Source organism: Nuphar pumila, chromosome 16, assembly GCF_984573655.1.
Source record: "Nuphar pumila chromosome 16, dmNupPumi1.hap1.1, whole genome shotgun sequence".
Taxonomy (NCBI): Eukaryota; Viridiplantae; Streptophyta; class Magnoliopsida; order Nymphaeales; family Nymphaeaceae; genus Nuphar; species Nuphar pumila.
In genome coordinates, this window is record NC_143264.1 from 74,598,164 (window position 1) to 74,609,681 (window position 11,518).

The following is an 11,518-nucleotide window of genomic DNA, read 5'->3' on the forward strand; positions in this document are numbered from 1 at the left end:
GTGTTGTGAGAGGCGTACGCCTCAGTACCTGAAGCGTACGCCTCAGAGGCGAGGCGCACGCTCAAGGTACTGAGGCGTGCTGTGATGCGCAAATTGCCGGTGGATCCACCTACTGAAGCCTTCCTTCATCCCCAAGTCTTCCTCCTCCGCCCGATTTGTCGGCTGTGCTAACCCCAAGTGCCGGTGGATCCACCGCCAGGTGCCGGCCAGCTGCTCCACCACCGCTCCCTGCCTCCCCTCCCACCGCTTCACTTTCATACCAGTTGTGAGAGGCGTACGCCTCAGTACCTGAGGCGTACGCCTCAGAGGCGAGGCGCAGGCTCAACGCCTCGCTTCGCCTCATCGCATTTAACAACCTTGGTTATACCTGCTTGCTAACTTAATATATATATATATATATATATATATATATATATATATATATATATATATATATATATATATATATATATATATATATATAAAGGCATTATACCCGCTTGAATATACACTGTACTCGCTTCTGTATTTTTCTCTGTGTTTTCAGTTTTCACTTCAGCTCATACCACTTCCCGCACAGTTTCTTGTTTTGCTTTGCATACATTTACACAATCGTTAAAGACAACATATCCTCCTTTGTGCTTCATGATCATGCATAATCTTATGCATATTAGATACATGTTTTTATGCATGATTCATCACGAAAATGAATTAATTACTCATATTTATCAACATTTTTTAGGGCATTGATTAATTTTCAAAAAGAGGAAAAATCGCACAAAATTGAGTTCACTAGAGTGTTTTTAAGTATTTGATTTCTTTTAGTAGTCTCCTTTTGAAAATACTTTTTAGAGAATATAGTTTTAGGAATTTTTGAAAACTTAAGTAGAGTTCTAAAAAATATAGTGTTTAACCTAATATTTTTTTTTTATAAATAGTACTAAACAAAGAGAGGTCGGCGTCTTCCCTTGGAAAAAATGACAGCCCCTCTCTCCTCTCTCTACCATCAGTTCCTTCTTCGTCCCTTCTCTTCTCTTTTTTTTATTTCATCTTTCTTCTAATCTTGTCTATCGCAGGCAAATCTTTCCTCCTCATCGGAGCATGTGTTTCACCAAGGGAACGACCACTTCTTCTCTCAACCCCTCCATCGGAAGCGGCAGTGAGGTTCGTTTATTCTCCCCCATCTCTTTAGTTGTTTTACATGTAGTTTAGATTTATTTTGCTTCATCGCATGCATAAAAATATATTTTCGCATTTCATACATCGTATTTTATTTTCAGCAATCTTGTTTCATTTATGATAGTTTGATTTCCTATTTGCGTTTTTCTGCATATTAAGTTAGGAACACATTGCATTGTAGAGTAGTTTCTTTTATTTTATTTTCGTTCTAATAATATTCGTTTTTAGAAAATGCAGTCTATATTTATATTTTTAGGCAAGCAAACACAGACCTGTGTGACCTCGCATTCACGCAAGCCAGTTTGGTTCGCAAAACATTAAGAGACTGGCGTGAATTTCTAGTTTCACGCAAATCTTGATCTGATGCTATTTTTCGAGAAAAACAAATCATCTGCAAATCACACAGATTTGCGCGAATTACAAATCATGTTTTTCTGATCTGCAGTTTTGTGCGCAAAGGAAATCAAGTTTTGATTAGAAGCGATTTAGCGTTAGAGATTTCCTTTTTTATTAGATTTGGTGAATATGTTGTTCGTGGTTAATTCAGTTCACTGTGATTCCTAGAATCACATTTGTGAAATTCGATCAGATTTACACACTGCACATTCTTTTTATTGAAAAAACGGATCCATCATAACATGCGAAGATTTCATCGTGTTTAGCAAGAGCATGCACAAGTGTATGAACCGCAACACACGTCAATCGTTGGGTCTGATCATGCAGATCAAACCACAGTTGAAGTGCACTTCATTTAGTGTGCTTGCTGAGCAGGTTTAAGCAGATCATCGTGATTTTTAAATCATGATTTTTTTAATCTGTCTAGCGCTCTTTCATTCAGCTCCTGCACATGCGCGTGAACCAGATCACGTCGTTGGCAGAATCAAGCAATCCAGTGTGATTGACGCTGGTCATTTTTCTGGCTTACAGATTTTATTTCTAGCTGCATCAATTAATTAACTAAATTTGTTTTTAAATAATTTTTTTAATTAATTAGTTTAGATTAGAAACTATTTATTGCTTTGTATAATAAGTTAGTTAGATTGATTCAACGTTTTCTTGTAGTTAGTTGTTAAGTTGATACTTTGTAGTTAATTAGTTTGGTTTGCTTTTATTCCTTTTTGTAGTTAGCTAATTAGAATCTTTAGTTTGTTACATAATTTGTTAGTTAGTTAGATATATCTTAGTTTTCATAGTTTTTATTTGATTTCGATTTTTATAACTAACCTTCATGTTTTAGAAAATTATGTTCTGTGTTTTTTTTTCTTTTGTTTTTGTGTTTCGTGTTTTGCAGGTAAACCTCCGTGTGTGAAGGGATTGATTTCCTTAGGGTCATCCCCAAGCAAAACAAAAAAGCTAGACCGTGAAAGAACATAGCCCTACAACTTTTGCTTGTTTTTATTTTTTTAGGACCATAGGCCATTTGATTTAATTTGGGTTGTAATAATTTATTTTTTGCTCGAACCTTTATAATAGGGTATAACGTTTGATTTGTTTCTTTTCTCAAGGCAATAAAACTTGTCTTTGTGTGGGGTACAAAAGCTTTTAAACATGTTCTCTGTGTTCGACCCGGATTTCACCATTGGTGTGAATCAGAGTTTTAAGATTTGATGCACGGTTTGCATAAACGATTTTTATTGAAAAATACATTTTAAAATATTTTCATGAAAAGTTGCATCAAATTTTTGGCATCGTTGCCGGAGAACGGCGATTTAAAAACTGAGTACCCACTTTATTGCCTTTTTTACATTTATTTAGGATTGCTAGTTTATTTCTATTAATTATTTATGATTATTTAGTTTAATTTCCTGTTGATATTTAGGACTGTTTAGTTTACTTTTGTTAATTGATTAGGATTGCTAGAACTACGTTGAGTGCAAAACATAGAGCCTGTTTATTTTTATTTCATGGTCCACCTATTAGGGGACCCTCTTAAGTGACTATGCATGTAGTTTGCTTTGAAGCTCTATATCTGCATTGAGTGGTGGTTGTTTATTTTCAGCTTTCTATCATTTTATTTTTGCATGCTTTCATGGTGTGGTTTGATGGTGATTGTGCGCTAGGATAGTTAGAAAACCAATCCTTATGATGGTTGTTACACCGATCTCTACCCAAAGTGTATGCAAGGGCGATGCTTGCTTGACCCCAAGCTCATTGAACCCGTAGAGGACCCAAAATCAATCATTAGGAGAGTCTGCAGATCCGACTCCATGGTTGAGGATCAACAAATTACTCACATTTCTTGACAAAATATTTTATTTCTAATTAATATACTCCCGCCTCTTGCATCGCGAGACCTGATGTAGGAGCAAATCAATTTGAAATCAAGGGCAGTGTCATAAAGATGTTACCCTCTTTCTATGACCTTAGCACTGAAAATCTCTACCGTCATCTCGATGAGTTTCTAGAGATTTGTTCTACTGTGCGGATCAATAATTTTAGAGATGACACATTGAGATTAACTCTTTTCTTATTCTCCCTAAAAGATAAAGTCAAGCATTGGCTGAAGTCTTTGGATACAATTCAGATTACCACTTGGGGCCGGATCTAGAAAAAAAATTTAAAGAAATATTTTTTAATTGGTAAGACGAACTAATTTGGTAAGGCTATCACCAGTTTTACACAAATTAAGGGAGAACAATTTCATGAAACATGAGAGAGGATGAAAGATCTTCTCTGGAAGTGTTCCCACCGCCAGGTGCCCCGATGGCAACTGGTGGAGTATTTTTATGATGGGCTGACCGAGAAGAATCAACATATGGTTGATGTAGCTTGTGGGGGCACTTTCATGCTTAAGAGTGAGGGTGAAGTGTGTGCTTTGTTCGAGACCCTAAGCAAAAAATTTATGTAACACGCTTCAACGTCTTAAACTGAAAGGGCAACACCTACCCCTATTAGAGCGAAGAAGGTTGTCATGTACGAGATAGGAACACACCTTGAGTTACAAAACAAGGTCAGCCTACTAACCCAGAAATTTGATCAGTTGTTGTCAAATCCATCCACAGTCGTGCAAGTGTATGTGTTGTATGCTAGCCCAGCACACTATGTCTTTAATTGTCCCGCGATGCCACGTATAGGTTTGTTCTTGTCATGTGCAATGTCAACATCTTTTAGGCTCTTTATAAAGTCTATGTAACGGGCTTTCGGGTCAATGGTGCCCAAACTAGATAGCTTTAGTGCACCAAGTGTAAACACCCCTCAGGCTCTACTTGCTAAAACCAAATAGGTCACAAATATTGCCTTAGACAAAAAAGTGATTTCCTTTTTTGTCCTTTTCGATATGAGAATCAAACACTTCAACTTGTGTTTGAGTTCAACTACTAAAGAACAACGAAGACATCAAACGACTAAACATATGCTCATTTTCTCTTATTCTTGATGTTTTTCATTTGCTTAGTTTTTCAAACATAAAGCTGTGCATATTCATATCCGTGATTCAAAATAAACTCTCACATTCATCTACCATCCTTTCTTTGAAATCCGCATAAATGACCACACTTTTTAGTGTCAGATTTTTTTTTTCGTGGGGCTTAGAAATTCTCTAAAATGTTGGATCATGTAACACATTCATATAAGCTCAAACTTATTTCTTAAAAGCCTAATTTTTATGAGTTTTTATTAGGGTAATTATATAGATAGAAAAAAAAATAGGTGCAAACTATACTCTCCCCCATGCTTGAATGACATTGTCCTCAGTGATACCCCCCATGCTTGAATGCAATTGAATGAATGCACACTAGAAAACAAACACATAAGAAAATGGATATATATATCACCTGATGTATACGTTGGAGGTTGTTCTGTTACCTGTAACTCATAAACCCTACAAAAAAATGAGATGTATACATGACCTATCATTCGTGCACAAAAACCAAAAAGAAAGAACTATGCACAAAACTACAAAAAACTATGAAAAACTAAACTAGATGCTAGTCATACACAATATACACTGCATGCTTCCTTACACATCCACAAAGTCAATGACCTCGATATCCCGATTTGTAATGACATCAGAAATGCATGGCTTCAACCTTTGCCCATTGACTTTGAAGTTCCTGCCTATTCTTGGGTCCAAAATATCAACAACACCATATGAAAATACCTCCTGGACTATGAACGTGCCATCCCATCTCGACTTCAGTTTCCCAGTAAACGATTGGAGTCGCGAATTAAAGAGCCAAACTTTCTGACCAGGCTCGAATTGCTTCCTCAAAATATGCTTGTCATGAAAATACTTAGTCTGAGCTTTATAGATTTTGGCACTCTCGTATGTGTTGTTTCGCAAGTCCTCGAATTCACTCAATTGAAGCTTTTGTTCTACGCCAGCTTTGGCCATGTTAAAATTAAATTTCTTTGTCATCCAATAGGCACTGTGTTCCAATTCCATAGGGAGGTGACATGGTTTCCCGAATACCAACCTGTAAGAAGATATGCCAATCGAAGTCTTGAAAGCAGTCTTGTACGCTCATAATGCATCATTTAAGTGCTGAGACCAATCCTTTTGGTCTGGTCTGACCGTCTTTCCAACAATCAATTTGATCTCTCTGTTGGAGACCCTGACCTGGCCACTAGTTTACGGATGGTATGGCGTCACAATTCGATGATGCACCAAATACTTCTTAAGCAAGAAAGCAACATGTACATTCGCTAATAATAGCTCTCGAAACACCGAACCTGCTAAAGATGTTGTGCTTAATGAACTTAAACACCTCTTTATTGTCATTGGTTTGGGTGGTCATGACCTCAACCCACTTGGACACACAATCTACCGCCACCAAAATATAACCATTTCCGAACGAAGGTGGTAAGGGACTCATAAAATCGATGCCCCAAACATCAAAAATCTCAACGACAAGAATAAGGAGCAGAGGCATAATATTGTGCTTAAAAATATTCTTTATTTTTTGGCATTGCAAACATCTCTTGCATAACTCATGTGAATCTCTATGCAGTGTCGGCCACCAGAATCCAGATTGAAGGACCTTGGCTACGATCTTTTGACTGGAAAAGTGGCCTTCACAGGCCAAGGAATGATAAAAAGCCAAGACTGACTTGAACTCTTCATTGGGAATGCACCTTCGAATCATCTGATCCAAACATAACTTTAATAACTCTGGGTCCTCCTAGAAGTAATGTTTCACCTGTGCCATAAAACGATCTTTCTCATTTTTGTTCTAATGCACAAGGAATCTTTCAGTCACCAAGTAATTAATGATATCCACGAACCAATGCAAACGCTTCAAATGCAGAAGCTATTCATTTAAGAATTAATCATCAATCTGTCCCTTATCAGTGGATGACTCCACTATCAGTCTGGATAGATAATCTGCTACACGATTCTGACATCTGCTTTTATCTCGAATTTTGAGATCAAATTCTTGTAGTAGAAGGATCCAATGGATGAGATACAGTTTGATATCCTTTTTACTCATCAAATACCATAGGGTGGCATGGTCCGAGTAAACAATAACCTTGGTGCCCAACAAGTATGGACATAATTTTTCTAATTAAAAAACTACAGCTAACAATTCCTTTTCAGTAGTAGTGTAATTCATTTGAGCATAAAAAAGGGTCCTGCTAGCATAATAAATCACATAAGATTTTTGTTTAATCTTTTGGCCAAGAAAGGCTCCAACCGCATAATCTGACGTGTCACACATGATTTCGAAGGGCACTGACCAATCAAGAAATCGTAGAATAGGAGTTGTGGTGAGGGCCTACTTAAGACATAAAAATGCCTTCAGACAAACATCATCAAAATGAAACAACTGATCCTTAGAAAACAGGTTACAGATTTTGCTAAAGTCCTTGATGAACCACCTATAGAAACTTGCATGCCCTAAAAATGAACGCACTTGCCGCACAAAGGTCAATGGAGAGAGTTTTGCTATGGACACCACTTTGGCTTTATCGACTTTGATCCCTTTCTCGGACACAATGTGTCCTAGAACAATCCCCTGTTGAATTATGAAATGACTCTTCTGCCAGCTAAGCACAAGATTTATCTTTATATGCCACTTAAGCACTCTCGCTAACTTCTGGAGACAATCATCAAATAAAGAACCATACACTAAAAAATCATCCATGAAAATCTCAAGGATGTCATCCACCACGTGGGAGAAAATAGCCATCATGAACCTTTGAAATGTTGTTGGGGCATTACAAAGCCCGAACGACATTGTCCTGAATGTGAAGGTGCCATAAGGACAGGTGAATGTAGTTTTCTCCTGGTCTTCGGAATGAATGACCACTTAATTATATCCTAAATAGAATGAATGACCACTTAATTATATCCTAAATAGCCATCCAGGAAACAAAAATAGTGCTGGACTGCGAGTCGCTTTAGTATCTGGTCAATGAATGGTAACGGAAAATGATCTTTTCGTATTGTGTTGTTCATTTTTTGATAATCGATGTATACTCGTTAGCACATAGTATTTCTCATGGGAATGCTCTCTCCTTTCTCATTAATAGCAACAGTGAGCCCAGATTTTTGGGGGACAACATGGGTTGGGCTCACCCACTAACTATCGGATATGTGATAAATGATCCTTGCATCCAACCACTTGACTACCTCTTTTTTCACCACCGCCTTCATGTGGGGAATCAGCCTCCTTTGCATTTCTCTTGAGGGTTTAACATTGTCTTCCATGATGATCCAATGCATACAAAAGGAAGGTCTATCCCCTTGAGATTTGTCACAAACCGATCGATCGCCTCTTTATACTCATGTAAGACCTGAAAAAGCTGGCACTCTTGAGTGCTCGTTAAGTCTGCTGAAATAATGACCGGTAGGGTCTGATCATTTCCTAAGAAAGCATACTTGAGCGAAGCAGACAAAGGCTTTAGCTCAAGTTTAGGCGGGTTCTCAATCGAAGGTTTGGCAAGTTTCTCTGCCAAATCTGGGAGGGGCTCAAAGTGGCAGATCCACTGCAACTCTCTTGACAATCTATCAATTAATGCAGAATTATCTCTTCCGAGTGATTTATCCTCCTCCTTCTGAGGTGGATCACTCAAAGTCCATAACGGCTTTGCTTCTACCAGGTCTTAAACTAAATCAACCTGGAAGGAAGCATTCTCGCCTGCAAGGCCCATCGCCGCATTGAAAATATTCAACCTCATCTTTCTGTTAAGCGGCAGTTAGTGCACGCATTGGCAGTAACTAATAAAGGTCGATCTAAGATAATGGGCGTCTGCCTAATCTCATCAACTCCCTCTATATCCAAAATGATGAAGTCAATAGAGAAGTAGAAATCCTTCACCTTGACTAGAACATCTTCAAAATTCCCTCGTAGAACCTTGATTGATATGTCTGCCAGCTGCAGGGTCATCAGTGTAGGCTTCATCTCCTTTAACCCGAACTTGTCATAGAAAAAATTCAACAAGATGTTCACACTTGCCCCAAGGTCGAGCAAGGCACACTCGACAGTGATGTCTTCTATGACAGATGAGATAATCGAAACCCCTGTGTCCTTAAACTTGAGAGAAGTTTAGTATTATAATACTGCACTTATCTGTTTAGTCAAATAAATCTTCTTCCGCACATTAGACCACAACTTCTTTTTCTGCGTACAAAGCTCTTTCAAGAACTTTGTATATGCAGGGACTTTCTGTATGACATCCAACAAGGGGAGGTTAATCTGAACATGCTTGAAAATCTCAAGCATCTTCTGCATCTTCACCACTTGCTTGCCAAACGACTAACGACTGTAGTTTTTCTAACGCTTCAGGAAAGGAGGGCTTAGGTATGCATGATTTGAAAGGCTCAGGTGGTGAAACCCTCTCACTTTTCTATAGTGTATTTATAAGGACTGACTGTGCATCAATCTGTCTCTCACTTTCTTCTGCAATCTCCTTGGTTCCATGGAACTCCTTCTCGCTCCTAAGGGTAGTAATCGTCTGGGCCTGCTCTTGGTGTGTATTAGTCATATGCAGGCAATGAATGTGTTCCTTTCTCCTAGGGTTGACCATGGGTTGGCTTGGCAATGTCCCCTATAACCCGAGTTGGTGAAACCATCTTAACTTCTCTTGGAAAAATCCATAAAAAACCCCTGTCCCTTCCCAAAACCAACCCAGACCAGGTGGCTACCAATTGAGCTATCAAAGACTCAGCTTTCCTCAAGCTCAAACCTCATTTAGTCAGCCTCAATCCCAAGAGCCCATATCTAGCCAGTCCTTTGAGGATAAAATGCTTCAGGCTTTTGTGAACATTAAGGCAAACTTGAATTCTCATACACAGTCCATTGCGAAGTTGGAAACTCAGATGGGACAGCTTGTCGAGAAAATAGATATAATGATCAACTGAAATTTTTTCAAACTGTAAAAAGTGAGAAAAAAGAAAGAAAAAGAAAGTAGAAAGTGAGCCTAATGAAAACTTCATTGCTTAGAAAGAATGATGAAAAATTATGCAGAAAACATATGAGTGAAGATGAATAAGTTATAGCATAAGTTACTTGATTTTCTAAGAATAAAACATAAATAATTGTGAGTTTTAGAAAGGTAAAGGAAACAAATTTTTTTTGTGGTGGCATGCGAAAACTCTAAATAGGTTGTGAAAGTGTAATGACATGAAATATTTGTTCAGACGAACTTCTTAACTACCTAATGCTTCTTGAATTTGAATCTTGATGTATACATGATGAGTAACATCACTGCAAACCCACACGAGACCTTACTTGTCCATTGAGATAACCTAGGAGTTTAAAGGGCTTGTTGCATACACTAAATGCAACAGTGATTCCTACAAAAGTGAGTTAGGTTGTTTTGCATGTGTTGTTTCATTTTTGCTACGGGTCAGTTTGCTTAAAGACTAGCAAATGATAAGCATGAGAAAATTTGATCATGCATAATCTTATGCATATTAGATACACGTTTTTGTGCATGATTCATCACAAAAATGGATTAATTATCCATATTTATCAACATTTTCCAGGGCATTAATTAATTTTCAAAAAGAGGGAAAAATCGCACAAAATGGAGTTCACCTGAGTGTTTTTAAGTATTTGATTTCTTTTAGTAGTCTTCTTTTGAAAATACTTTTTAAAAAATGTAGTTTTAGGAAATTTTAGAAATTTAAGTAGAGTTTTAGAAAATATAGCGTTTAACCTAATATTTTTTTATAAATAGTACTAAACAAAGAGAGGTAGGCATCTTCCCTTGGTAAAAATGCCAACCCCTCTCTCTCTATCATCGGTTCCTCACCCGTCTCTTCTCTTTCTCTTTCTTTGATTTCATCTTTCTTCTAATCCTGTCTATCGTCGATGAATCTTTCCTCATCATCGGAGCGTATGTTTCATCGGCGATGATGTTTGCTTCTTCTCCCCCATCTCTTTAGTTGTTTTACATGTAATTTAGATTTATTTTGCTTCATCGCATGCATAAAAACATATTTTCATATTCCATACATCGTATTTTATTTTCTGCAATCTTGTTTCATTTAGGATAGTTTGATTTCCTATTTGGGTTTTTCTACATCTTAAGTTAAAAACACGTTGCATCGTAGAGTAGTTTCTTTTATTTTATTTTTGTTCTAATAATATTCTTTTTTAGAAAACACAGTCTATATTTAGATTTTTAAGCCAGCAAACAGACCTGCGTGACCTCTGATTCACGCAGGCCGGTTTGGTTCGCGAAACATTAAGAGACTAGCGTGAATTTCTGGTTTCACGCAAATCTTGATCTGACGTTATTTTTTTGAGAAAGACGTCATCTGAAAATCATGTAGATTTGCATGAATTACCGATCATGTTTTTCTGATCTGCAGTTTTCTGCGCAAAGGAAATCAAGTTTTGATTAGAACCGATTTAGCGTTAAAGATTTCCTTTTTTATCAGATTTGGTGGACACGTTGTTCGTGGTTGATTCAGTTCACCATGATTCCTAGAATCACATTTGTGATATTCGATCGGATTTACACACTGCACGCTCTTATTGAAAAACTGATCCATCATAATGTGTGAGGATCTGATCGTGTTTAGCAAGTGAACCGCAACACACGTCAATCGTTGGATCTGATCACGCAGATCAAATTGCAGTTGATGTACACCGCATTTAGTGTGCTTGTCGAGCACGTTTAAGCTGATCATCGTGATTTTTAAATCATGATTTTTTTAATCTGTCCAGCGTTCTTTCATTCAGCTCCTGCACACGCGCGTGAACCAGATCACGCTGTTGGTAGAATCACGCAATCCAGCATGATTGACGCTGGTCACTTTTTTGGCCTACAGATTTTATTCCCAGCTGCATCAATTAATTAACTATATTTGTTTTTAAATATTATTTTTAGTTAATTAGTTTAGATCAAAAAAATGTTATTGCTTTGTGTAATCAGTTAGTTAGATTGATTCAACGTTTTCTTGTAGTTA

The 11,518-nt window shown here is 37.5% G+C and overlaps 2 protein-coding genes across 2 annotated transcripts; both read right to left on the bottom strand.

Annotated features, from left to right (window-relative positions):
• Positions 1 to 5,116: 5,116 nt before the first annotated feature.
• Positions 5,117 to 5,491, bottom strand: LOC149813613 (uncharacterized). The gene has a single exon (XM_089991160.1). It carries the CDS (start codon positions 5,489 to 5,491, stop codon positions 5,117 to 5,119), a length of 375 nt encoding a protein of 124 aa, XP_089847286.1.
• A 2,782-nt stretch (positions 5,492 to 8,273) lies between these two features.
• LOC149813614 (uncharacterized) lies at positions 8,274 to 8,831 on the bottom strand. The gene is made up of 2 exons (XM_089991161.1): positions 8,700 to 8,831; positions 8,274 to 8,633 (listed from the first exon to the last, which is right to left on the bottom strand). The coding sequence occupies exons 1-2, from the start codon at positions 8,829 to 8,831 to the stop codon at positions 8,274 to 8,276; spliced, it is 492 nt and encodes a 163-aa protein (XP_089847287.1).
• Between the last annotated feature and the right edge of the window lie 2,687 nt (positions 8,832 to 11,518).